The 26,322-nt window shown below is 38.5% G+C and overlaps 1 protein-coding gene across 6 annotated transcripts in view; it reads left to right on the forward strand.

Annotated features, from left to right (window-relative positions):
* Nucleotides 1-26,322, forward strand: part of Eya4 (EYA transcriptional coactivator and phosphatase 4) — a 263,877-nt gene that overhangs the window by 223,817 nt on the left and 13,738 nt on the right. For all 6 annotated transcript variants that reach the window (XM_033763240.1, XM_010626650.2, XM_019207810.2 and 3 more), the window contains 3 exons: nucleotides 4,211-4,347; nucleotides 6,172-6,255; nucleotides 21,424-21,513. In XM_033763240.1, the coding sequence (XP_033619131.1) occupies nucleotides 4,211-4,347; nucleotides 6,172-6,255; nucleotides 21,424-21,513 (311 nt within the window). The remainder of the gene's footprint in view (nucleotides 1-4,210; nucleotides 4,348-6,171; nucleotides 6,256-21,423; nucleotides 21,514-26,322) is intronic.

Here is a 26,322-nt window from a genome sequence, read left to right on the forward strand (position 1 = left end):
CCTATGAATGAATCTAATTTCTCATTCTTTATGGCTAAATAATATTCCATTTTATAGAAAAACTACATGTTGTTTATCCAGTCTCCCACTGATGGGCAAATGGGCTGTTTCCAAGTTTTAGCTATTACAAACTGTGCTGCTATAAACATGGGTGTGCATACATCACTGTGATATGATTCTTTTAGTTCTTTTGGAAAGATACCCAGCAGAGGGATGGCTGGGTCAAATGGAACCTCTAGTCCCATCTCTTTGAAGTATCTCCATATTGATTTCCGTAGTAGTTGCACCAGTCTGCACTCCCACCAACAATGGAGAAGGGTTCCTTTCTCCCCCAAACCCCGCCAACAGTTGGTATTGGTTGATTTCTTGATAGCAGCCATTCTTTGCCCTTTCTGTAGCAAAGCCAGTGTCTTACACAGACAACAGTGGCCTTTAGCAGAGTGCTAACTCATCTCACTGAAGCTCTCAGGAAGATGAAGACATAGGGGACAAACTGCCCAGAATTTTGCCAAATTACATTTTCCCTACCTGCAGCATTACTGTCCTCCTGCAATTACCTGAATGAAATTTTATAGGGATACTAGAATGAACACCTTTCTCTTTAAAAATAAATAGTGTCGACAAATGTTTCATGACCGGCTAAGCTCAGGTTCCTCGATTCACCCACCTTCAGGAGAAAGGATCACATCTTCAGAAGGAGCAGCGGTGCACACAAAATGCACCTGGGTGACGGCTGGAGAAACCAAGATACTCTTCTGCCACTACAGCAGCACTCTTTTACTTCCTTTTAAGTTCTTTCAGTGAATTTCTTGGTCCCCTCTCTCACACAGATTGGATAGTCTGTATGACACTTTTCAAATTTTTCCAGTTGACAAAATTATGTATATACTCACGTTGCATAGCACATTGCCTTGAAATGTGCCTACATTGTGCAATGACAGAATTGAGTCAAAAATATGCATTAGCTCTCATATATAAGTTCTTTCTTTGATTAAAACACTTAAAATCTATTCTCAGTAATTTTCAAAAATTGCAATGCATTGTTGCTAATATCATCATATTGTACAATAGATCCATCCTAACTGAAATTTCATATTCTTTAACCTCTCCTCAAACCCCCTTCCCAACCCTAAAGTCACTAGTCCATTTTTTATTTCTATGAAGTCAACCATTTTATACTTCACTTGTGAGTGACATCATGCAATTTTGTCTTTCTGTGCCTGCCTTATTTCATTTAACATAATACCTCCAGTTCCATCCATAATGTTCTAAACTAAAAGATTTTTTTCTGTTTTTAGGTTGAATAGTATTTCATTGTATATAAATATTCTTTTTTCTATCCATATCTTCTTGAATACTTAGGTTGACTGTTATGAATAATGCTACAATAAACACTGGAGTCCAGATATCTCTTTGACATACTGATTTCATTCTTTTAGTTATATATTCAATAGTGGGGTTACAAGATCTTAATGTTACTTTTAATTTTCTGAGGAGCTACTGAACAGTTTTTCATAATGGGTATACTAGTTTACATTGCCACCAAGGATATAAGAGTTCCCTTATCTTTTCTCCTCATTCTAACACTTGTTATTTTTGTCTTTTTATATCCTTTCTATCAAATATAAGGCAATAACTCACTGTAGTTTAAATTCTTACATGATTTGAATATTAACACCTTATCAGATGTATGGTTTGCCAAATATTGTCTCCCATTCTAGTCCGCTGTTATGGTTCTCTTGTTCAGGATAAATAGTTGTAGGTTCTATTTTTTTGTGATCTGGGGCATCTGTTGCAGCTTGGGGTGAGCAGTAGAGCCTGGTAGTTAAAGCAGGAGCTCTGGAACCACACCAGTCTTTCCAGGTGCAAGCTAATTAATTTTAATCTCTTTCTTTGTGGGTCCACTCTGCAACAGGTCACCCACAACTGATCACAGCGATTGGGATATTGCAAGGTCCTGTTCTTTCCACTTTTTGCTGTTACAACAACAAAGTTATCTTAGGATACGTAACACCTGGAAATTGATTTTAATGGAATATCATCCAAAGTACTTGAGAATTATTTTGAATCACCATTTTATTTGGACAGCATTCAATTGCAGAATATAGTAAACTTAGAACCATTTGGTTTCAGAAGTAATTTAAAGTAGAAAAAAAAAACTTTGTGGGCTTTTATTTAAAAGTTGACTTTATGTCCAGATATCAAAATCTTCATTTAATGATTATCCAAGTGGACTGAAATATAATTTATGACAGGGCTGTACTCAAACTCATCACTAAAAAGCTTTACTACTGTGCTATCCATTCTCACACAGGAGATAAAAAAAGACACTCATGCAATGAACTGGGCTAACTGTATTTTATGAGCAGACAGTACTTAGAGCAAAGTATATTTTGCTCTGATCCTGACCTGTCATGTGCAGTGTTTCTCAAATAAAATGTTGTAATCAAAAGAAATGATAAGATGTGTGCTTTGTAAAAATTATGATGGCTCAGAAAATATAATGCCTAAGAGAGCTTAGCTTGTTCCGATTTATTTATATAGATTAATACTGCTTGGCCACCCTGAGAATTGTTTTACTGTAACTTGATAGTAAAGCATGATAGTCATAACATCTTAATGTTTAAAATATGTGTAATTTAAATTCAGTATAGTTAGCTATCTGACTCTCCTAGAAATTTTTATTATATACATATGATCTAAATCAAATTATATATAAACCTGATTTACCCTCAGTAATCCAAAATGGTAGCTGCTATTCCCCCGTTAGAGAAATTGAGTGAAACACTGGAAGTCAAGCAAGAAGTCTGGTACATTTATGCATTTTACTATACTTCACTGTTGCCTCAGTTTATCTCAATAGCACCTCACAAAAGTTTGCCACTGCTCAGTACTCTGTACCTCTAAGGTGCATCATTACTAGCTCTAGATGTAACAGAATTTTAGATATCCATTGTACAAATGAAAGCCAGTTAGGTAAGAAATCTTAAACTTAAGATGCGGTCTGCTTAGAGGTAAGGACTCAGGCATGAGTCATCCTGTACATGGTCATGGACCAGGAGATAGTTAAGCACTCAGATTGTGTAGACTTGGGAAGGATAGTGATCACAGGCTGGAATTCTTCAATTCCTGTTTATAGAACTGACAAAGGAAGGACAGGAATCCATGTCTCTGAGACCAAGAAGAGCTGGTGACACCCTAGATCCAGGAGGAGTGCAGGGTATCCACTACCAAAGTATGGTTCCTAGGAGGTGGTGGTTAAGAGGATCAAACACAAGTAGAGATCTAGGATGGTGAGGACTAAGCCTTTCTCATAATTTTCAATTCAGTGCTTAGAGCCTTGGCAAACTGAAGCCAGGTTATGAAAAATTGGATGCCAGGAAGTGGAGATAACTGTGCTAGGCAGAACTGTAGCCACTGGCCGCCTGTGGCTGTTGAGCACTGATAATGTGTCCTGCAGGTTGAGATCCTCTGTATGCGCACACAATTTCAAAGATTTAGTATAAAAAAGAGAATGCAAAACACATCGTTGCTAATTTGTATATTGGTTACATGCTGAGATGATATTTTGCATATATTGAATTAATGAACATATGGTAACTACTTTTACATGCTTTTTATAACTGTATAAAATGTAGCTGCTACGTAACATAAAATTATGCATATATAGATCCCATTTATTTCCATTGGACAGCACTGGTATGCACCATTGTTTTAAGTTTCATTTGAAAGAAAAGATAGCAGGCAGAGTGTATCTAGTTGGAAATGCAAAGTCAAGAGGAAGGAGGAGGTGGGAGGCAAGATGCAAGGATTTGACTGATTGGCCACAATTTCCTTAGAGGTGGGGCTAAGAACTCAAGTTTGCAGGTGGAGGGGTGGGACTGATCCAGAAGAAGACACCTTGTCCTCTAAACTGTGACAGGGAAGAAGTGAGGATAGATCTAAATGTACGTGAATATACACGTGAGGGAATAGACAGGAAGTTGAAGCCATATGGTGTAAAAAACATGTAGATTAAAACCAGGAGGGATTTGTATGACCTTCTTCATTTTACTAATTTAAAAATTTTGTATGCTTGGGACTATAAATCTCTTATTTTTCTCAAAAAGAGGTTTCTAATGTATAGGAATTTGCTAAGCTAATTCTAAATGAACGCTCAGGCCTGATTTAAGGGTGAAGTACTCTTTTTGACACATCATATTATTTGTAGGAGAGTTTGATACTGTGCAGAGCCCCTCTACACCCATCAAAGATCTTGATGACCGAACATGTAGGAGTTCCGGATCAAAGTCCCGAGGAAGAGGCCGGAAAAATAACCCCTCCCCACCTCCCGACAGCGACCTAGAGGTATGCCTGTTTGTTCTGAAAGAGCCCAGTATGATGCTTGATTTTACTGATTGATACATACCATACCTTATAGTTCCGTTATATTTCAAAATTGAAATTGAAAAAGATGTACCACAAATTGATCTGCTTTGTCATATGCATTTTACAACTCTGAAAGTTCAGCCATTATCATGACAAAAGTAAAAATAAAAACAGCTCAAAACTGGTAGTACTTTTCAAGTTCTAGGCCTGGTACAATTTTATATTTTATCCAAATTAGCACAAACAGAATTTCCAAAACTAAAGCTGCTGCTTGTGAGAAAGACTCTATTAGGTAGTCCTAAACTAATGAAAGACATATATGTACATGTCAATATATTTGATGTGATAAAAGTAATCTGTATGGAAAAGAAAAGTCATCTTCTGACAATGAAGAAAATGTCATTCCTTCACCATAGGTGTTAAATTGTTACATTTGTGAAAATTTTAATGTATGTATGTCATTTTTTTTGCACTTGTGAGCTCTTTTGAGATATATCCACCCTAAGCAGATTGATTTTTATTATGAAACACTAGGCTGTTAAGTGAAATAAATCAGACACACAAAGTTTAAATACCACATAGTTTCCCTTATAGGAGCAACCCAAAATATAAATAAAGAGCAAATAAAAGAGAGATAATAGGAACTAGGGAGATGAATCTTTCTCACATGGGAAGGTGATCAGGAGATGGAAGGAGGGAGAGGGAAGACAAGGAAAGAGGATGAAAAAAGAATTGGTTGTGTTACGTACAGGTACCAACTCTCCATGAGGAAGTGATCATTCTGTACGGCGAACTGTACTAGTGAAAAACGAAAACTGGAAAAAATATTAGAAGACTCTGTTCATCACCATGTGTTTCATTTGATGAAAACGAATTCACTTTCCATGTTTACTATTAACAGACATTATTCCTCTTCATGAGCAATAATTTCTTGTACCGGTGATCTAATGAGTGACAGTCTAGGGAGCCCCACAGACTGTGGGGTCAGGGGTTCCGCCCACTCCGGTGACCCTGCTGCCACTGCCACTTCGGGCTGTCAGCCAGCACAGCCAGACCCCCAGGTTCTCTGCTGCTGTGAAGTTTGATGAAATCTAATTTAGAAATTGGTGAATAATTTGAAATCTTCCCAAACTCTCTGTGGGCTGAACAACACATTTACGAGCCTAAGCTGACCCAAGGACCCACACTTACAGCTTCTGTCTAGGGGTGACTCTTCGATTCTTTTAAATATTTTAAAAATTGAATTGTTTGCATACATTGAAATATTTCATGGACCCATAAGCTATAAAAATTTTCAGAGAGGTTAAGCACACATCTTATCATAAAGCCTGAATATGTCTCTTATTTTTAGTATTAACTACAAGTAAATGTGTGAATTCACTCAAATTAGGACATTGCTTAATTTTTATATATGTATCAATCAACTGATCTTTCCGTCTCTCCACTTATTTATGGCATGGAAACCCAAGGCCTTTGCACTGAGCTACATCCCTCGCCCCTTTGTTGAGACAGTTTCTCTCTAAATCGCCCAGGCTAGCCTTGTATTCAGCAGTCTTCCTGCCTCAATCTGTCAAGTAGCTCTGACTTGCAAACTTATGCTCATTTGTGTTACTTATTTTCCTCAGGCTTTATAATAGTTGGAGTTGGTGCATTAAAAATGAACAAATAATGAAATAGCATAATGTTATATAATAGAGTAACAAGGCACTACCCACCAGTGGAGAAGGATATTTTGTGTTTTGGGGGTTTTTTTTTTTCCTTAAACTTCACAATTTTTTATGTTGTTTTTTTTTTTGCCTTTAGCGTGTGTTTGTCTGGGATTTGGATGAAACCATCATTGTTTTTCACTCACTCCTCACCGGGTCTTATGCACAGAAGTATGGCAAGGTAAGAAACCAAGACATTTTATTCCAAGAAATCATGTTAGGAATTTATTTTATTCAAAAATCAAAGACCATTTAAGACTACTTTTAACTGTGTCATTGCAGTCAAATATCCTCTTAATTACCTGTTTCTAGTAGCTTATTGTTCTGTATCAAGAACTGCAGATTTTACAATGCTAAGTAGAGAGCGAATTCCTTTTTTATTCTTTATAATGACTGTTTTCTGCATCAAGACCAAGTTTTATACCCTTATGTAATTATTTTAGAAAATATTATATTAATGGAAAAAAATTAAAACAATAGTGTTCACTAACAGGAGAACTTTAAGGAATTGTTTGGGGCAGTCTAGTGCACTGATTGTTGCTATAGATGCCAGCAGGATCATTATTTACCCAGTCAACTGAGAACATGCTGGCCTGTCTTGCTTACTGTCATCAGAGTGGCATCTGACTTTGGTTCCTTTATGTACCACACCTGCAGAAGGGTCGCACTGTCTTTCCAGAAACATATTCTTCAAAACTGTCCTATGTCAGCTCGATGTATAGTTTTCAGCATCTGTGTTAAGATTTGCCTTCTAGACAAGGAAGGATGAAGTATGTTTAAGGATGTGTTCCTACACTGCACTGCGGTGCCTCTGTACAGTTGTTATTTTGTCATAGGTAATGGGTCTTGTGAAACAGGTGTGAAATATAAATGCTTTTGTTTACAACAACATCTACAAAAGAATCTTAGATCCTCTGTCATACTTGTCATCCACAGTAAACATCTCTAAAGATTCCTAGCCCAGTGTACTGCACGTACAAAATCATCTACAGGGATGAGGCAAGAAACTATTAAAATGAATATTTTAACTAAATGAATAACATATATTTTACCTCATATTTACTACACTGTAGTGCTTATCTCATGGTGGACACACTTTATAATTCCATACCCTCACTCTGCATTAACTATTATAACAAATGCCATAGGATGAATGACTTCAACATGTAATTGTGTCTCACAGTCTGGAAACTAGAAAGGAATGGATAAAGGTGCCAGCAGATGAGGTTACGGTGAGGAATTTCTTCCTGGTTTACAGACGCCTGATTGCTATGTCTTTGTGCGTTAGAGAGCAGAGAGGAAGAAAACAAACTCTTGTGCCTTTTTATAAGGGCCCTTACCCCACTTATGAGTGATCCACCCTCCTGACATGATCTTTCCCTGCAGCCCCACATCCCTATAATGTTACAAAGAAAGCCAGAATTTTAATATAGGAATTTGGAGAGGACACAAATGTTCATCTGTAGCATGACCGCAAGTTAGCTGACAAAATACCTGAGATAATCAACTTCTAAGGAAAGAACAGGTTTATTCTGGGTCATAGTTCAGAGACTTTGGTCCATATTGCTTGGCCCTCTGCCTTTGGGCCTGTGACTAGGTCACAGTATAGGGATCCTGTGACAGAGCAAGCTGCTCATCTCATGGAGGTTGGGAACCAAGAGAGAGGAGGAGAGGGCTGGGCTCCCAGCATCCCCTTTGAGTCTGCATCCAACTACCTCCCACGAGGCCTCGCCTCCTGAACCCCTAAGAGTGCCACAGCCTCGTAGCTAGACTGTTAATATCTGATGCATAGGCCTTTGCGATACATATACAAACCATGGCACTGCACATGATTATGGTTAAGATGTATGTATATAATGTATAAGGAAATTATGCTACATAAATTTCGGGGCACACTCAAATTCTATTGCTGATGGAGCATGGAGTCTAAAGTTCTCACACAACAATCTAAAGGGTTGCTTCTGAAATAGTTCTGGCTTACCAGGAATACCCAGTACATACAGTTGAACTGCGTGCAATATTTTTGTGCAGCTAAGTTTTATATTTAGACAAGTGTTTAAAATAAACAATCTGCTTTGCACATATAATCTCAAATAAAGGTCTTTTCAAAACAATCACCAAGAGGGACTATACTTAAATATTCATGACTTCCCCTGTGCCAATTCAGTGTTCGGATTCATCTTTTGGGATAACCATTATGTATTTTAAAGTATTTCCTGACTTCAAATATGTATCCTTTTGTGGGAATTTTGGTATTCAGAAATAGTAAGATCATTTGGACTCAAGTCAATCAGTGAAGAGCATAATAAAAATATCATTATGTATGTTTGCTGTCTTTGTGTTAAAGTAACATAAAACAATGCAGCTGCTTTTCTCAGTTGACTCATAAAGTGACAGTAAGAGCAGAGTCCTCAGACTTCTCTCGTCCCTCACATGAACTTGTCACCTCTCCAGATGACCACCTGGAAATGTGGCATTCACGTGAATGTATGACTTTCATCATTGCAAGGAGGAGTCTAGAAAACGTTGAGTCCAGAATTTAAGCCCATGCTTCCTTAGCATAAAACAGTAGAGAATACCAAAGCCATGCAACTAAGTGAGGGAAAGACTGGAGCTGACCTTACTTGCTGTTCGTAATGTGCCAAGCAGTGGGTATCACATGGCACTAAGGAATCGGTTGTTTTCCCTGGTCTGTAGATGAGGAAACATACCTATAAATGTCATCAAGTGTGTGTGCAGTTGGACCGTCAGTGGCAAAGATGAGTCCTGGACCCTGAATAGTTTTGACCTCAAAGAGAGGCTGTGCTCTTCCTGTTATGGTGCATTAAGTGGCACAATTAATCAGCCAGGAATGCAGTATTTAAGGGCTACTTCCTAAAGGACTAACTGCAAGTAATGAGACACTAGGTAGGCAGTTGTGTGAGCTCTCCTTCACATTGCAATAATTTTAATTGTTTTCTCTCAACCCTGGGATATTTTTCCATCAGGACATAAAACTGAAAAACATGTTCAGTGAAATAGAGTAGTGCAGACAGCACTCAGCTCCTCATAATGGCACAGAAAACTGAATTAACCAGGGTGCTGGGGGGAGACGCTCTCACCTTCTTCATGCAGTTTGGCCCGTGTTCTGCCTTGTAGGAGCTGGTTAAGGGCAGGAACTTGTGCATCAGATGAACTAAGCTTGGAAATTCATCTCTGAGGCTTATAGTTTTCTAAGTTTTAAATTACTTAATCCCTGAGTCTCACTACCCATGAAATGGGAACAACACCATCTGTCGCTAGCAAAAGGGAATAGACAGCATATTTAAAGGACTTAGAAGAACATTTCTTTGTGAATGAGGACTCAGCAAGTTGTAGCTCTTCCCAGTCACCTTCACCGACATCTCATCTAATTCTCAACGATTGCTGTGCTGTCCTTTATTGCAACACAAGTGTTTCAGATGCAGAGATTGGGATCACGAGGGCTTAAGTAAGTCGGCCGACGTCACCAGTGGTATATGCTGCTACACATATAGGAAACCAGGTCAGTCCCTACTACAAGCGCATGTTCCTTGCATTATTCTTCATTACAGGGAGGAAGGTCTGTTAGAACTGATCATAAAGAACAGTGTTTTTACTTGGGGAAATTAAAAAAAAATTCTTTAGGATATATTTTATAATAAAGATTAAATATTCATTTAATTCCTTAAATTACCTTATTACATTATTATTAACATTTTTCTAAATGTCATTTAATTAGTGATATTTTTCTTAATGCCGTTAAGGAAATAGGCATTGCCTTTCAGAGGGAGCATGGGCCTATTGAGAAATAGCTAATTAAGAGACATTAACCCAAGCTCATCTTGTGAAGAAGCAAACTAAGTGAGCCTCATTATGAGGGTGACAAAAAGGACATTGAGGGACTTCAGCTTCCCCACAAACTCAGTGTGAAAATGGTGAACCAGAACCTGGAGCTCCACACACAGGTTCTGTCCATCTAGGTGATACTGCACTTATTAACACACACATCCATGGAGCTTACAGACAGACAAACTCACGTCAGGGAGTGACAGCTGCTATGAAGGCAATAGAGCAGGGCCCTACAGAGAAGGACCAGGGCAGTGGGCCTGAGGAGGTGACGCTGGAACTGAGACCTGAGTTCTGAGGCGCTACCTATGCAGGATCCAGGCAGAACGGAAAGCGACTTCTAGCGAGGGTTACAGAAGCTCCCTGAGATGTTGTTCCCGGAATGTGCAGCCCAGTGTGGCCAGAAGGTGGTAAATAAGGGAGAAAATAGCACAAGATAACAACAGAGAGGTGGGCAGGGCTGAGGTCAGGTAAGTTAGACCCCTGTCCTTTATGACGAGGTATTTGGCATTTCTCCAATTGCCACCAAAACTGTTGAGGAGTTTTAAGAAAAGCTGGGATAAGATGGTTTATAATTGTCTGCTAAAGGGATAATGACATTTACAGAACAAAGGTCGACCCAGTTGACCCTTTAGGAACTATTATGTGTAAAACAGAAATACTCATGTTCATGGCTCTGACTGGGATGCTTTACCGTGAGTCTCAGTAACCTGCAGAGCTTGGGTCCTGCCCTCAGAATTTCTGATTTAATAAATAGGACCCAAAGTACACATTTGAAACAAATTCCCACATAACTGATGATCCTGAACCACATTTTGAGAATGACTAGAATAGTCTCCCCCACCCTTGGACACAACACTTTTTCTTGGAAAAATTAGTTCTAGGACATATTCATTAGCAGTTTCAAGGAAAGGCTAAGGTCAAATTAATTTGATAAATTCTCACATTTTAGGGTCACTTAGTACAAACTATCACATTAAAGGTCCTGAAAGGTTTTAAAGAATCCTGTCATCAGGTTTAATCACTCAGTTTTCTGAAGTCTTCAATAAGAGTTTTGAAGACTGAAATGCAGGCACTCCGGGTGGAGAAAGCCTTTCACAATGTTAAAGGTTGTCTATGATTGAAGATGTTACCTATCATTAGTTCTTTCTGTTTCTTAGCTCAGTCTTATTTCCATAATGTGTATTTTTAAAGCATAACATTTTGGTGTAACAGTGATTTTTTCAGATTTCTTTTTAGACAGAGAATTCTTTTTGCCAAAATATATCACACAGAGCATCTGTATACAAAACATAAGGACGGGATGGTTCCAGGTGGAAGGAAGAATTCAGGGAGTTGGGACCCTGTTTCCACCACCTCACCAGCCAGCCCCCCCCCCGCACATCATACTTGGTCATCGCTAAAGGGTTTCCAGAGTCCAGGGCTTGTTCCAGAAACAGTCTGTGAGGCAGTCACCTCATCAAAGGAGTGGGAAGAACACCTTGCTTCTGAGTGTGCCAAAAGGGAAGTCATTTGACCTCTGGACGTATTTCCTCTTGTAAAGATGGCCATAGTCCATTTCCTTCTTAGAGTCGATGAAACAAGGTAAATAAATAAAAGTGGCACTTGGCTGTGAAAAATACCATCTCTGCAGGCCAGAGAAACTTAAGCAAGAATATACATTCTTCCTCCCACTGAGAAATGACCAAAGGCAAATGTTTTCCAACTTGTAGAATGTTAGTTTTTACTGCTAGAAAGCAGAAAGAGGTACTTCAGGGTCCTAAAATATAGTGAGCTAAGTAAGATATGTCAGCCAGAGAAGTTAAACTGTGTCTTGAAATTACCAGTTACCTACCTACTTACCAATCTCTCTTTCCTTCCCCTAACTGGCAAACAGAACAACACCAAGTGTCTTGTTAATGTAATATTTTCATAGCTTTCAACACCACCCTATGTCAACCTATGTCCATGATTTGTAACTGGCACAGCCAGCTGGTACTCATCTTTCTTTGATAGGATCTTAATCTCCATTCTTTTTTGGTCTCATGTTTTCTACCCATAACCTACAAACACAGAATTCATAGGACACAGAATGCATTGCTCTGTACAACTAACTTTTGTGTATTCACTTTTGGAAAGCTTTTGGAAAATTCTTCTTCTACTTGTGAATAAAGAAGGTGAATTTTCCAAAGACCTTCCTCCTATGTTATCACTTTTGAGTCTGTTCTATTGCCAACACTCGTCTTCCAAGAACTATTTCTGTTTATTTACCATGGTGGCAAGTGAAGGACATCAACATTTGAACTCAGCTGCCTGGGAGGCTGATGATGGGTTTTGCAGCTGAGCACCAGTTGGCACGTACAGTTTTCATCACTGCAAAAATCTAAAATAGGAGTGTGTAAATTTGTCAGGATGTAGACCAGGAATCATCCATCATCTGTTAGAGTTTATGAAGATTACGTCTATTCCCTGATTGATTGTATATTTTATTTTACCTAAGTTGCAGTAATTCCTTTTCAGGGGATGGGGCGGGGGAAGAGAACTAAATAAATTGTGCTTTAGGGATCTGATTTATTTTGGAGCATTAATGCATCATGTGCAATGAAACTATGATTTTTCTAAAGTTTTTCCACAGTAAGCATACAATGGAAATAGCCCAAGTCAGAGAAAAGACTGAAGGAAAGTAGAGAGGAGTTGCTTTATATGGGTAATCAAAATTCAAGCTCCTAAAACTGCTCGCTCACCTTAGACAACAGCTTACATAAGAATAGTGCTGAGAAAATACTATGTTTATCAATATGCATTTATATTAACCTATTCACGCATAAACGAAATTTCTAAAATAGCACTGGCTGGATTTTAAATGATAGGCTCATGAAGATAAATAGTAACTTATGTGATTTAACAGGAAGTGTTTAGAATTAATTGACATTAGAATCACGGATCTGAGGCACCCACGTGACAGAGTTTACCCCATGCCCATTACCTTTACCCTGGCCACAGGAGAGGATTTTTGGTTTTGGAGAGAAAAGAGGCCTGAGTTCAATTTCTAGGTCCACCTCCTCCCATCTGTGAGACCTTGAGTAAGTCTGTTTAACCATTGTAAACCTCAGTTGTTTTCTACATGAAAATAATAATAATAAAAGTAATCATTTGAATATGAGGGGAAATAAGCTAAGGCTGTAATACTCAGGCACATTGCCTAACACAAAATAAACACTCCCACAGAAATCGGAGATTGTAGATACTGAATGTTTGCTGAAGAGCTTTGCTTCTACTTGTATCTGTTGTTTTACCTCACCGTGTAAGATCTTCAGGGCAGTGCTATGAAGAACTCACATCAGGCCAGAGTGACTAGTATGTGGCTTTAGGACAAACAAATGAAAACTGTATATGCCTCAGAAATCACGGTTTTTCATAGTTGCTCATAATATGTTTGATAGTATATTTGTGTACTGTGCATGTAAATATAGTACATATATATATATAAAAATAAAGCAAAATCGAGAACAATAACATTTCTCAGACTCTGAGACGGGGCTAATTGCTGATGCCTTTTTCAGAACTTGGTGTTGAATATGTGTTTATTTTAGAGAAATCATTTCTTTTCTGTTAGATTGAATAGCTCTAGGTGATGTCACCAAAGGCAAATATATGACTAACTTTTATTTAAGCCCAACCTTACCAAGTAGTTATTGAGGAAATTACATTAAAAGGAGGAAAAAGATTGCATAGGGGCATTATATTTTCTAACTGGAAGTGAATATACTTGAAATACTGTGGGCATTGCTCCTTTCAAAACAAATTTCTGGAAGAGACTTCTGTAAGCTTCATTGAAGTTTCCGTCCCTTTTATCCAATTTATGGTCACTTACATTTTGGGGTGGCAAAGGATTAGATCGTGAGGTTCCCTTGAGATTCCTTCATCTTCATCGAACTTTTTCCTGAAATTACTATCTCGCCATCCATTTTGAGCTTTCTCCCAAAGCACCAACACCCTTTCTCCTTGAGCCCTGAGGCTGCCGGATCAGAGTCTTCACTGTCACCTCTGCCGTACAGCTTGGCTTTTGTGTCTTCCTGTGCTTTCTAGCTCAACCTCCCATGGTCAGTCTCACCAGTGTGACCTGTTTCTTTTCATTCAAGTATTGTGTGATCCTATGGCTACCTGTCACTGCTCTAACCCTCCATGAAGTGCATTTATTCCAATGTTACGTTAACAGTACAATATTTTGAGTGTGTTTTGTTCAGTGAGTTTTTTCTCACTGGACACTAGAAGATGGTAGTGGTAAGTGCACTAGGCAACGACCCTCTCTCTGCCTACTGACTATTAATGACTACCATTCCACTGAAAATGTATTGTTTACATCAAGCATGTAGATTGTGAACAAATTATTTTAATCCAGAATAAGACTAAGCTCGTTTTTAATCTTTACAAGCTCCCAAGTAGGTGGTAGGGCATGTGACTAAGAAAGCACCAGCATAAGTCACTTGGTCCCTTAAGTGAAGTCCAGGGGTGATATTTATGGAGGTGACAGTGAGGAAATGCACTCTTATTCATAACTATAAACTACTCTAGAGAAGTCTAATTACCAAGAAACTGCACTGAGCCACACTTTAAGACCGGGGCTTCTGAAATACTAACAGGCATATGGATAACTCTGGAATCTCAGTAAGCTTTGGATTCTGATTTTGGCAGCTTTGGGGCAGTATATAAGAATCTCCCTTCTGCTGCCCTGTGACCAGCACTTTGAGCAGCAGTATGATCATTTCCTGTTTTCTCAGTCTTGTCTATATACACTGCAATCTCTGCAGAGCTTCGAAAGGGCTGCTTCCTGGTCACTTCTTAGAGAGTCTGAACTCAATGGCTGGGCAGTCAGAGGTCTAAAATCTGCACTGGTGTTTCTCATGAGAAGCCTGTGCCATAGGTATCATCCTCCCGATGTGCAGCAGTGGTGTGTCGCTGTAACCTCTCTTTGGCATAATGCCGGTGGGTGTTTACTGCTTGCCCCTCACTCAGCAGCATCTCGGAGAAACGCCGGCGGACTTACCTGTCCCCACTGATTAACCGACCCACACATCTCAGGTGTTGCGGGATAACTCACTCTTCCAGCAGACGGTTTCATACCCACTGTCCCTTCCGATCGTCAGAGCTCTTCCTAATTCTACACAAACCTCATCTTTGGTTACTGAGGCAGAAGAAAGCTAACTGAGAAGATTTCCCCATCTTTATAAGACCAAATCTGCGTGCTGGCGTCTGTGGTCTTATCCCCTGCCTTCTCCGTGCACTCACTTGAGCCCTGGCTCCAGGCCTTCTCGGTCCCCCTAAGGGAACTGCTCCTGAAATGACATTGTCCAGCAGGCCACCAGTCACCCCGCCTGGTTTCTTCCCACCACCAGGTTACATACTGCAGCAGCCCTGTCATGACAGAGGCCTCTTGAGCCCTTTTCTGCATGTTTTTCTGTGCTCACCCCATACTGTCAGGAAAAGTTTTCCATTGGAGTTTGAAGAACTACTTTGTAGCTGAGGCAAGTGGTCCTTTCTCGTCTTGCTGATGCCTCTGTTGAGCTGGATTCAGGGGAGGACTCACTCCTTTTTAAAGTGCTTTTTCTCCTCTCCTCTTTTTCCTCCCCCCCTTTCCCTTCCTTGGCATGGCTCGCATTGCCTGTGTTCCCCCTCATACATGAGGGGGTAAAACATCCTCACCTCCAGTGCTGTGCGTTTCCTTCCATCTCCTCTGTGTGTGACCGGCTCCTCCCCTCTCCCAGCCCTCTGCTCCTTTATGGAAGAGTCTTCCTTGCACTGCCCTGAAATTGCATTACTTCTCAGCTGCATCACTGTCTGCATTGGTCTGTTCAGATTCTTTTCCACAAAGAATCACCTGAAATGCTTCTATTTACTTGGTTTTGATAAGTTTGTCCCAAGTCTCACCCAGGAAGGATTTAAACCCCAGAAGGACACGCCCTCTGCATTCTTCGTTGTCTGCTCTCTGCACAGAACTTGAACACATCTAACACATAATAGATACTTCATGAGTATTTGACAAGGAAACGTTCCTAAAGCCACTCTCCAGTGCAGCACTTAAGCCTGTCAGCCATTCAGCACGCCTATCTATTTGCAAACTTTCCCTTCTGATAGGTGGCTGGATTTTATTTCATCTCTTACTGCTGATTTTAAAAGTTCGCACATTCTAAGCAACCCAGGAGTGATTTCCACCTTGGCTTTGGAGCCAGTTCTTCTTCCCCTGTGTGCCTTTCTTCTGTCTGTTTGCACGTGTCTGCAAATGTGCTTCAAGTCCCGAAGGAAGACGTTGCTCTAAGAGCTCGAGGCCTTTTAAAAAATCCTCTGTTTCTTTAAAAATACATAATTGCTGCCTCTCCTGAGATATTTTTACAGTGTGTCCCTAGAGGAGGAATTCCAGCTGATGGCCCGGCGCAGGGCAGAGGCGCACAGACAGACAGTCTGGCTCCAATTTATGCTCTGTGCTTGCACAGCTAATAGGCGTTAGTGTTTTGATTTAGAGAAGTGCCCTCCTTGATCCTGACTTGGTCGTACACTGGCAACATCTGGCTTCGTATCTCATATTTAAAGGCAAAAAGGTATTTATATTCCCTCTCTCTCTCTCTCTCTCTCTCTCTCTCTCTCTCTCCTTCTCTCTCCCTCTCTATTCTCCCTCTGCCTCTTTTCTCTACATTCAATAACATGTCTTGGGAATAGTTTCAGGACTGTGATAGAGCAGCACACAAAATCACTTGACGGATGTTCAGTTTGCCCTGCATTGAACTGCTGTAGACACTTTGAATCCTTTTGGAGCTATAATACATGTATGATACGCATCAGAACTTCCACACAGCCTTGCTAGGCCTTCATTATCTCTCGTTTTCCCTCTTCACACAGTTTTGCTATCACTTCATATTTAGGTCCTGAACTCAGCATTCAGTCCAGTGAATGGAAAAATAAAGCAGCGACTCTTGATTCATAAAGTGCCCGCGATTCTATCAAACATCGAATGAAAACAAGCAAGCATCTCTGTATAACACTTGGGATCTGTCCAAAAGTACATTTCACCCTCAAATGCCTGATAAAACAGTGAAACTGCAGGCGCTTGCACCAGTTCCTCGGCAGCCTGGCAACTCTGAGGCTGCCCAGTGTCACAGGACAGTGGGAAGGCCACACCTGCCATTCGTGGGGTCTTTAGCTGGAAAAATGGAGCACCGTAAATGCTTACGAGGACTTAACTGCCCCAGTCCCTTGTAAGTTTGAAAAGAACGAAAAGTAAAAGGAGGTTGTTGACATTAAGGCCTCACCAGACATTGTCAGAATCAAGATGATGCCCTCTTCCCGGCAGTTTTCTTTGGCTCAGGCCTGACTGTCCCTAGCCCACTCTAAAGAGCCCTGACAAAGCACCTCCTTTTCAACATCCTTGCCTTCTGGAAACCTTAGTGAAAAGAAGCTAAGCAAACACTCTGACAAAGCCCAAACCTGAACTTAGTTACAAAATGGTATTTGGCCAAAATTCTACTAAGCCCTGGCTGTAGCAGCAGTGTGTGACGTGGAATAGCCACAGCTTGAAAAGGAGGTGGCCAGCCCTCCCAGAGCCATGGGCTTGTGTTCCAAGGCAGTGCTCTCATCCTTCCACACGCTGTGCTCGCTTGTGACAGGATTCTTACACTTTTTGAAAAACAAAAACAAAACTTACATTTGTTTGCAGGCTTATCAGATGCACAAAATGCATTGTTCATGGATTTTCCTGTCACTATTCGGGTAGCACAGTGAGTTACATGGCTCCAAAGCACGGAATCAATGGGAGGTAACAATCAAAAAAGAACAGTATGTTTTCTTCCATCCCTGTAAATCAGAGCTGTGAATGCAAACAATGTGCAGAATGAACATGAGCAATTCCATGATTTTATAGAAAACTTAAAAAGGGGGAAGATGGCAGCTCACAGAATAAGAATTTAACCAACCTGTGCTCTAGAAGGAAAATTTTTTAAGTAAGGTATTTCTGCATCTTATCTGAAATAGATATCTTTAGGGCAGGAATCATCAGAAACTTAACAGAGTAGTGTGGGACTTGGTTTTATTGTCTTGCATCAGTGAGCATTCCTCAAAAGCAGAAAGCGTCACTAATGGAATTACATGTTTTCATGCTGTAATTATGTTTGATTTTTTTCCTGATATTTCTGTAGAATTTTTTTGTTCCTAGGTTCATGACTAGGCAGAATATTTCCAAGTTTTCTATGTCCTCTGCCTATCCAGTGCCCATCTCCCCCCCCAAAAAAGAAAAAAAGCTAGCAATAAGAATTTTTAACACAAAAAGAAAAAAATGTATAATTTCTTAAAACTTGTATGCAAATTTCTGAGTTCCTTTCAAAAACAAAAGAAAATAAGAATTGAATACTTGAAAGCTGGGGATGTAACTCAGTGATAGAGCGCTTGCCTAACTGAATTCAATCCCTAGTACTGAACAAAAGTAAAAGAAACAGGACAAGGGGACTTGAGTTTTAGAATTCTTTGAGACAGAAAAGGACCGCTTTATGTTTCTCCATTTTTGAATGACATTTATTGGGTAAAACAGTTTATTTGATCTGTGGCTATGTTCAAATGGTCCTGTAGCTGAAGACGAGACAAAAGAATCTAGCTGTTGAATCAAGCTGGCTTAAGAACACAGTACCAGGGCCCCATTGAGCATGTGACCAGTCTACTTCCATTTTTGATAAGTGAGACATATTAACTATAAAACATGCCGCAAAAATCCCTGCTGAGGAGATGTAAACAATTATAAAAGCACCACTGCCTTCTCTCCCACACCAAATCTTAGCTTCATCCCGTACACCTCAAAGTCCCATGAGCACTGAATTTCTACTTTTTAGCATGCAATTCCTGTTTTTTAGGTTTTACAGATGTAGAGTAAGTGTGTGACAGTTCAAATCTATATATATATACTCTAGAGCAGTGGTGGAGAAGTTTTTAGAGACAAATGCCCAAGCTACAGACCCAAACCCACTTACTTATCACCAAATGTCGACACTGCAATTAAACCTGAATACTGAGGCTTTAGTTTAGGAAAAAACAACTCATACATCAATATTTTGTCTTAAAAAAAAAAAAAAGCACACATGCCGTGAGTTCGACACCACTGCTGTAGCTGTTCCCTTCAAAGCATTATGTTAGGAAATACAAGAATAAAATGGGTCGTTGCAGTGTAGATGTGGGGTAGGGAGGGGCTTCTCCTTGCAATTGGAATTAAGATGTGGGTGTAGATGAATATCTCTTGGGCCTGTTCTTATCATAAAACTGAAGCAAGTTAGCATTACATTTTCCCAAGTTTAAATATATTTCTTGAAATGGCACTTGTTAGAATGTTGAAAAGTTTCATTTCTCTCCTCTCAAATCTCTACAGTCTGGCTCCCGGCCCAGCTACTCCACCCAAATCGCCCTCTGATGTCTTTCAAACTAGCTTCTCAGCCAAAACCAATAGCATCCTTCTAGACTTGTCAGCCTTATTCAAAACCATATTTTTCTCCCTGCATATGGTCTCAAGTTCTAAGGATTTGTCCTTTCCAGGTTTTCTGTGGGCTGTGTCTTCAGAGTCGCAGTGGTTGCCCTTCTCCTTAAGCTGTCACTCAGCACAGTTTTGTGTGTGAATTGCTTCGCCATCCCTGTCTTTAAACTCGCTTCACTTTTCAAAATCTCACCTCTCGCCATGCCAGGCTTTCAGCTGTTGTTGATCACGGTAAAGTAAAAACTCTGGTGGTGATTCTCAACTTTTTGCAGCTGTAGAAGATCTTTGTTTCTGGACTAAAATTGAGTCATTTTTAACTGATCTCTAACCCTTTTACGTTCTAAAAGTATATCTTTGCCTTCATGATATTTAGCGGATGGATTATCTCTTAGTTATCCTTCAGCTTTGCCTTTTCAACCCTAGAGAAATACAGTTTAGACCAAACTATACCCATAGTAAGATAGATACTCCTGTCGATTAAAATGTAGTTTGTAATTAGCAGTGGTTGTACCTTCTTTTACAGTCTTTTTGTCATCCCACCTTAGTGTAATATTCTCTTCTCAAATCCTACAGACATCCACTGACTTATTTTTCTTAAAAAATTCTCATCATCATTTTGAAAATGAAATATTTCCTCTTTTTAACAAATTTGTCCCATTCATTAGTACTTCACCTGAATACCTTACTCCAAAAGATTGCCCATGGAGTATATTTAAAATGTGTTATATGAACTAGCTGATTTACTTCTTCTCAGGAGCGCACAGGATTTGATGAAAATATATCCTCAGTTATCTCTGCTTGTGTATCCCATAAGTTCAAAGATATACCTGCCTGTGCCTCAACCTTTCTTTCCCCTCTTCTCCCAAAATTCTGTACTACTAAGGCTTAGATTATTTTTTTAATGCATTTTAAATTTGTACAGTACGTAATGATGATATCTAACATGGGGAGTCTGTACATGTACATAACACAACTGTATTCTTTTTTTCCCCATTCCCGTCCTATCCCTCCCTATTCCCTCCAAATCTTGATCCCCTTTCCATTTGAAAAAGCTCTATTTCCATTTTGTCCTTCAATTTTTTTTTTTTTTTTGTACTGGGTATCGAACTTGGGCCTTCTCACTTAGAGAGCGAGGCAGTGGAACCATTGAGCCGAATCCCTGGTTCTTCCATTCTTTTTTTAATCCTCCCATTTCTTGTCCCCTTTCCCATTTGGAAAAAATCTCCCCACTTCCTATTACTGTCGTTTATTTTGCGTTTTATTTATATTTTGAGTTTCTTGTATAAGAGAGACCAGACAAGATTTAAACTTGTGCGTCTGGTTTATTTCACTTAACATTATGTTCTCTAGATGCATCCATTTACCTACAAATGCCTCAGGTTTATCCTTCTTTCTTGCAGACCATTACTCCATTGTGTGTAAATATCCTATTTGCTTTATCATGTGTTGATGGATATATAGGCTCTTTCCAAGATTTGGCAATTATAAATTTGTGTTGCTATAATTATGAGTATGCATGAATCACTGTAATATGTCACTCTTTTGGAAATGCACTTTTCTGGATAATGGAACTCTCTTTATAATACATATATTTTAAAGCTTTAAATTCATAAAGTATATATTTTGGAGATACTTCATGTATTTCAATATATGTGTATAATATGCAATGATCAAATTGATATTTAGCATATCCACTTTCTCAAATATTCATCATTTTTTTCTGTTGGAGACATTTAAAATAATTCCTTGTAGGTATTTTGTAATATGCAATAAATTATTAACTGTAGTCATCCTACTGTAATAGTTTACTAAACCCTGGAACTTTTTCCTCCTATGTATTTTTATGCAAATATTAACTTCTTTTTATTCCCTCTCTTTCTAAAAATTTGTTGAATTTTCAGTTCAACTCCATGAAGGATCAACTTCCCTACACCTTACAACAATATTTACCTGGGATATTTTTAATACTAGTAATTGTGGTGATGAGATCTTGGCCTCATAATGTGTACATTTTCTTTCCAGGATCCCCCCATGGCTGTAACCCTAGGACTCCGAATGGAGGAAATGATTTTCAATCTTGCTGATACACATTTGTTTTTTAATGATTTAGAGGTAAGAATCTTAAAAAGTAAGAATAGTTGTGTCCAACATAAAACACCTACATGGTTCCATGTATACAAATATAAAGAGAAAGCACAGCTGTTTTCATGAATCATATGTGTGTACTGGTACAGATTAAGAAAAACTTATATTTAAAAAAGAATAAATTTATCTCAGAAGAGGAGATGGTTGGCTTTACTGTCCAGTATGAGAGAGACACTCCTATGTTCTGGACCACCCAAGGGGGTGGACTATCACCCCCTTGGAACCTTGGGAATCAGCATTTCCTGGTTTCCAGCAGGGATACTTTTTATGCTACTCACTAGACAGTTTTCACAGGTACTCTTCTTGACAATAATGTGGGTTGTGGAATTTTGAAGATAGTCAGAAACTTATCTTTGGGCAATCATATCCTTCCTCGTGTCTTCTCTTACATAAAACAATGCTAGAGCTATTTATATAGCATTTCTGATGAGTTTTAAAAATTTACTTTCTTTTTTCTCAATCCTATTTCTTTGCCGTTTCTAATCTTAGCAGATAATGCAAACAAGAGGAGGAGAAAGTAAATACAGCAAAATGAAAAAGCACAAGACAAGTTTGCCTAGGAATAACTATTTATGCACCATACTAAGGAATATAATCTGTGTGCTAATGACTTTGACATCCAGACCATAGAATCTGAAATAGCTAAGTCATTTGGGCACAGGACAGAAATACTTCTTTGAAAACTGTACCTATGATGAAATAGACATTTCTCTTTCCTTTTAAAAATGACATGTTTAACTATCTCATAGTTTCTCATTTAGATAAAAGTGTATACCTTTAATCACATTATTAATGAATTGGACAATTATTACTACTGATCCACAACTTTTTCTAGACATTTTATACTGGAGTTTCCATTAATTACTTAATAATTTTCAAAATAAGTATATCTCATTATGTTTGTGAGGTGGAAGCTTCAGGACCCCAGAATAAAAATCATATCCAAAATTACCTGCTACCTGTGTGGTAGAACTGGGATTTTGAAGGAGATTTGTCATCAGAGCACATAGTTCTGCTGCCATACTATTCTGAAAGTAAGACTGTCAGACAGAAAAAAACTGTCACATTTTAGTGACTGACTTAAATTAGTTTTTCAAATTGACAAGGTCTTAAATCCAACTTTACACTTGAGACATGAGACTAAAAGTAAATGATTCAGTGTGACCCCTAAATGTATTTTCTGAAAATCACCTGTGTTGTAATAGTTTGTTGTTTTTCTCTGCAGTGAGTCAGTGCTTTTACTGGAAAATAAAATGCCTATTTAAAGAGTTGGTTTTTTTTTAATTTAATGAAGGGTATGGAAAGTCAATATTCCTAAGCAGGTCTTCCAGTTTTAGATAAGAAATAATAATCGCCTGGGCCAGGGATTTAGCTCAGTGGTTCCGCCACCTGCCTCATAACCATAAGAACCCGAGTTCGATCCCTGGTACCAATAATAATAATAATAATAATAATCACCTAAAATTTGATTTCATTAAATTTACTAGTTGTTACCATCCGATGTACAGAATGCCTTTAGATACACTAGTTAATAGAAACACATTTGAACCTTTTGAAACTTGAAAGCTTTATATACAATAATAAAGTCTTAAGTTCATTTTCCGGTTATTAATATGGATGAGTCTCAATCTACAGAAAATTCTAAGTTGGTTACTCCTTTCAGAGCTTTAAAAGGACGTAAGAAATTTTATATGTGATTTTATCCAAGTTTGATAGGGTTCACCTAATTTGCTTAATTATTTTTTTTACTGGAAATACAAAGAATGAATGAACTTTTATTTTTTATTGGCACATTAGAAAACCAGACATAATAAATTTATTATTTACCGTTTAGCATAACATTAAAATGGCGGGGGAGAAAATAGCATGTGATGTATTTATAACAGTGATCATCTGCATTGCTTTAGGACTTTTTATTTTGAATTAGATGTTATGTTAAAGGCATTTTTAAAATACATGGCAGGGTTTCTGGTAACCGGAAAAATATTAGTATTGACTCTTCACTTTTCGGGTTGTGTTTTAAAAATATGATAAAAGTGTTGTTTGACTTAAACCCTACAGCCTAGCTATTCAACATTTCTACACCTGATCAATAACATAGTGGAGTCTGCACATAGACTGGTTGAATAGTCGCTATTTATGCACACACACACACACACACACACACACACACACAGGATGAAATGCAGAAACTAAAAAGTCTCAGTGCTAAGCTAATGAAATGTATGACCCATCAGTGGAGTTGCACACATACCCCCACCCAGCATGTGTGTAAAAGGAGAGCTGGAAAGGCAACTTTAATGCTCTCGCAACCCCATTCCAAAGGCTCCACAACCGAACTAAGTTACTCTGCTTCTGCCGAGGAAAGAATTCCTCAAGAGAGTAACTCCACTGTTGGCCTATTGTGGGTTCCCCCACTTATATATTTAATCGCGTGGGATCTTTTCTATAACCTAAAAATCTAATTTGAGACTCCAGTCCTGCAACATATGCAGCAGCAGCTGCTCCTCTCATAATTCCTTAAAAAGACACAAATTTAAATCCTAATAGGCCTTTCAGGACATCCTGCCCCACTGCAAAGGAGGCAAATGCTTACTCTTCCCCCCTAGGAAGAGAGCCCTCTCTGTTTATATAAAGTGTTATTTCAGTTAGAATAACTTCCGGAAAAGAAAGCACCAGGGAGTTTGGGATCACAAAAGTCAGAGAAAACTGCTGTGGATAACTGCAGAATATCGGCGACAACTCTATGGTCACTTTAGGAGACAAAACTACAGCATTTCAGATTAGCACCAGAATTATTCCAAATGGTGAGGTCTTCCACTAAAGTTTGTTAAAAACCAAAGTGCTATAACACTTTTTAGGTATTTCAGGATTGAGTCAGAATGACTCTTGATTAGTTCCTCCAAGTGAAAACTAATTGAAGAACAATTGTTTAGATATTCCTAAAAATGTAAGTAAATGAAATTCAAGTTCTTTCACTGGACTGTAATCCTCGGGCAAACATCCAGAGTCAACAGGCAGAGTTAACTAGGCATAAATTTAAGGAGAGGTTAGATTTGGAAAAACCTCAAACATAACTTTAAATATAGAATGCATGGTCCAATAAGTTTGATATACTGTTGTCCTCCGGAGTAAAAAATACATTTTTTGGTTAACCTATGTATAAATTAATCATGAGAATTAATACTTGAAATGTCAGAAAAATTTCTTTAAAAATTAGGATGGAGTATTAAATACAGAATTCACTTCTGACTACCAGGGTAATTCACAAGGCTCCTTGGCCATCTAGTATATTATTTGATGTCACACAACACTGCATTAGAAAATTTAAGCGATTGTTGCAATCCTGTCAAGAATTCTAATTCACCAGTCTTCTGCCATTTGCTTAAAGAAGAATTCTTGGACAATTAGTTATTCTTTGCCAGATTATTTCTTAAAAGGGAGTAGATCCTGGTGAATGAAATACCGCCCTCAAGGAGCTTCTAATTGGATGATGTATTCTGGATTGCTCCCTATGAATGTAGGTGGAGATTGATTCAAAACTTACTAAACCCATAATTTATGTCAACCTTATGATTTTTTTTTTTTTGTATTGGGAATTGAACTCGGTCCTTACACTTGCAAGTCAGGCAGCAGCACCACTGAGCTAAACCCCCTGCCCCTATGTCAACCTTGTGAACACTTCAGAGTAGTGTTCCTGGGTTTTGGGGTTGCACGTCAAAAGGTACTGAGTAGGCTGTCCCTGAGTTTTGTATTTTAAAGGAAACAGAGTCAACTGCAACATGATTAACATGCGCTGTATAGAAAGCTGGAAACTAGATATTACATGTGTGGCTACTGACATTTCCAAGTTGTGTAATGAAATGAATAATAACTGAAAAGCCTTTATTTAGTATGGCATGTTTCAAATTTAACAGATTTTTAAAAACCTTCTTTAAAATGATTAACACTATGTATAGTCAGAATCAGTGACTATTATTTAAATAATTTGAGAGAGCTTAAAGAGGCCCCAAGGCCAAGCCGTACTTCTTCTGAGGTTATTTATTTATGCATGTTTTATAAATTATAATAATTTATTTTTAATTACAGGCTGAGGGCTAGGTATTTTAAATGCCCTAGTCAGTTACCACTATCAAATCGTGTAATGTTTCACTGGGACTTTGCAGATTATTTGAAGGTATAACAGGACTCTGGTGAGCAAAGAAAAATTGAGTCCTTATCCAGAAGTTCTCGTTTGCTCTGAGCTCACCTAACATAACATCAGGTCCGTTGCGTGGCTCTACTGACCCAAAGTTTACTTCCCTTGGACTTTGCAGCAGTTTTGAAAGGGTGTATCTTCATTATTCCCCTTTTATTTCTAAATGCTATTTGCTTTTAAAATATTAAAAGCCTGAACAAAGAAAAATGTTAGCTCCTATGGTTATTGCCTTTTTCCATGTCAAAACCCAAGACATTTAGAATAATGTCCTTCCTCTTTCAAAAAAAGCCAGAAGGCACAGAAATCTCACAGAACAACATACTCTGTGGTTAAACTCTTCTAATACTGCTCAGCAATGAGTAAATAATTGTATCCACTTGAAGACCGAACACATTTTTTTGTATATTCAAATTGGTATTGCTTAATATGCGTGACAGGAATGGTTAGAATAAACCCACATGATTGACTGCAAAGTTTCAAAAGAGAACTTTTCATCACTAATTTTATATTGGAATATTTTTATTTTTTAAAGATTAAAATTACTTTTAAATTGCTGTACAGAAACCCACGGGCCATAT

Source organism: Fukomys damarensis, unplaced genomic scaffold (assembly GCF_012274545.1).
Source record: "Fukomys damarensis isolate Sample0158 unplaced genomic scaffold, DMR_v1.0_HiC HiC_scaffold_14, whole genome shotgun sequence".
Classification (NCBI taxonomy): Eukaryota; Metazoa; Chordata; class Mammalia; order Rodentia; family Bathyergidae; genus Fukomys; species Fukomys damarensis.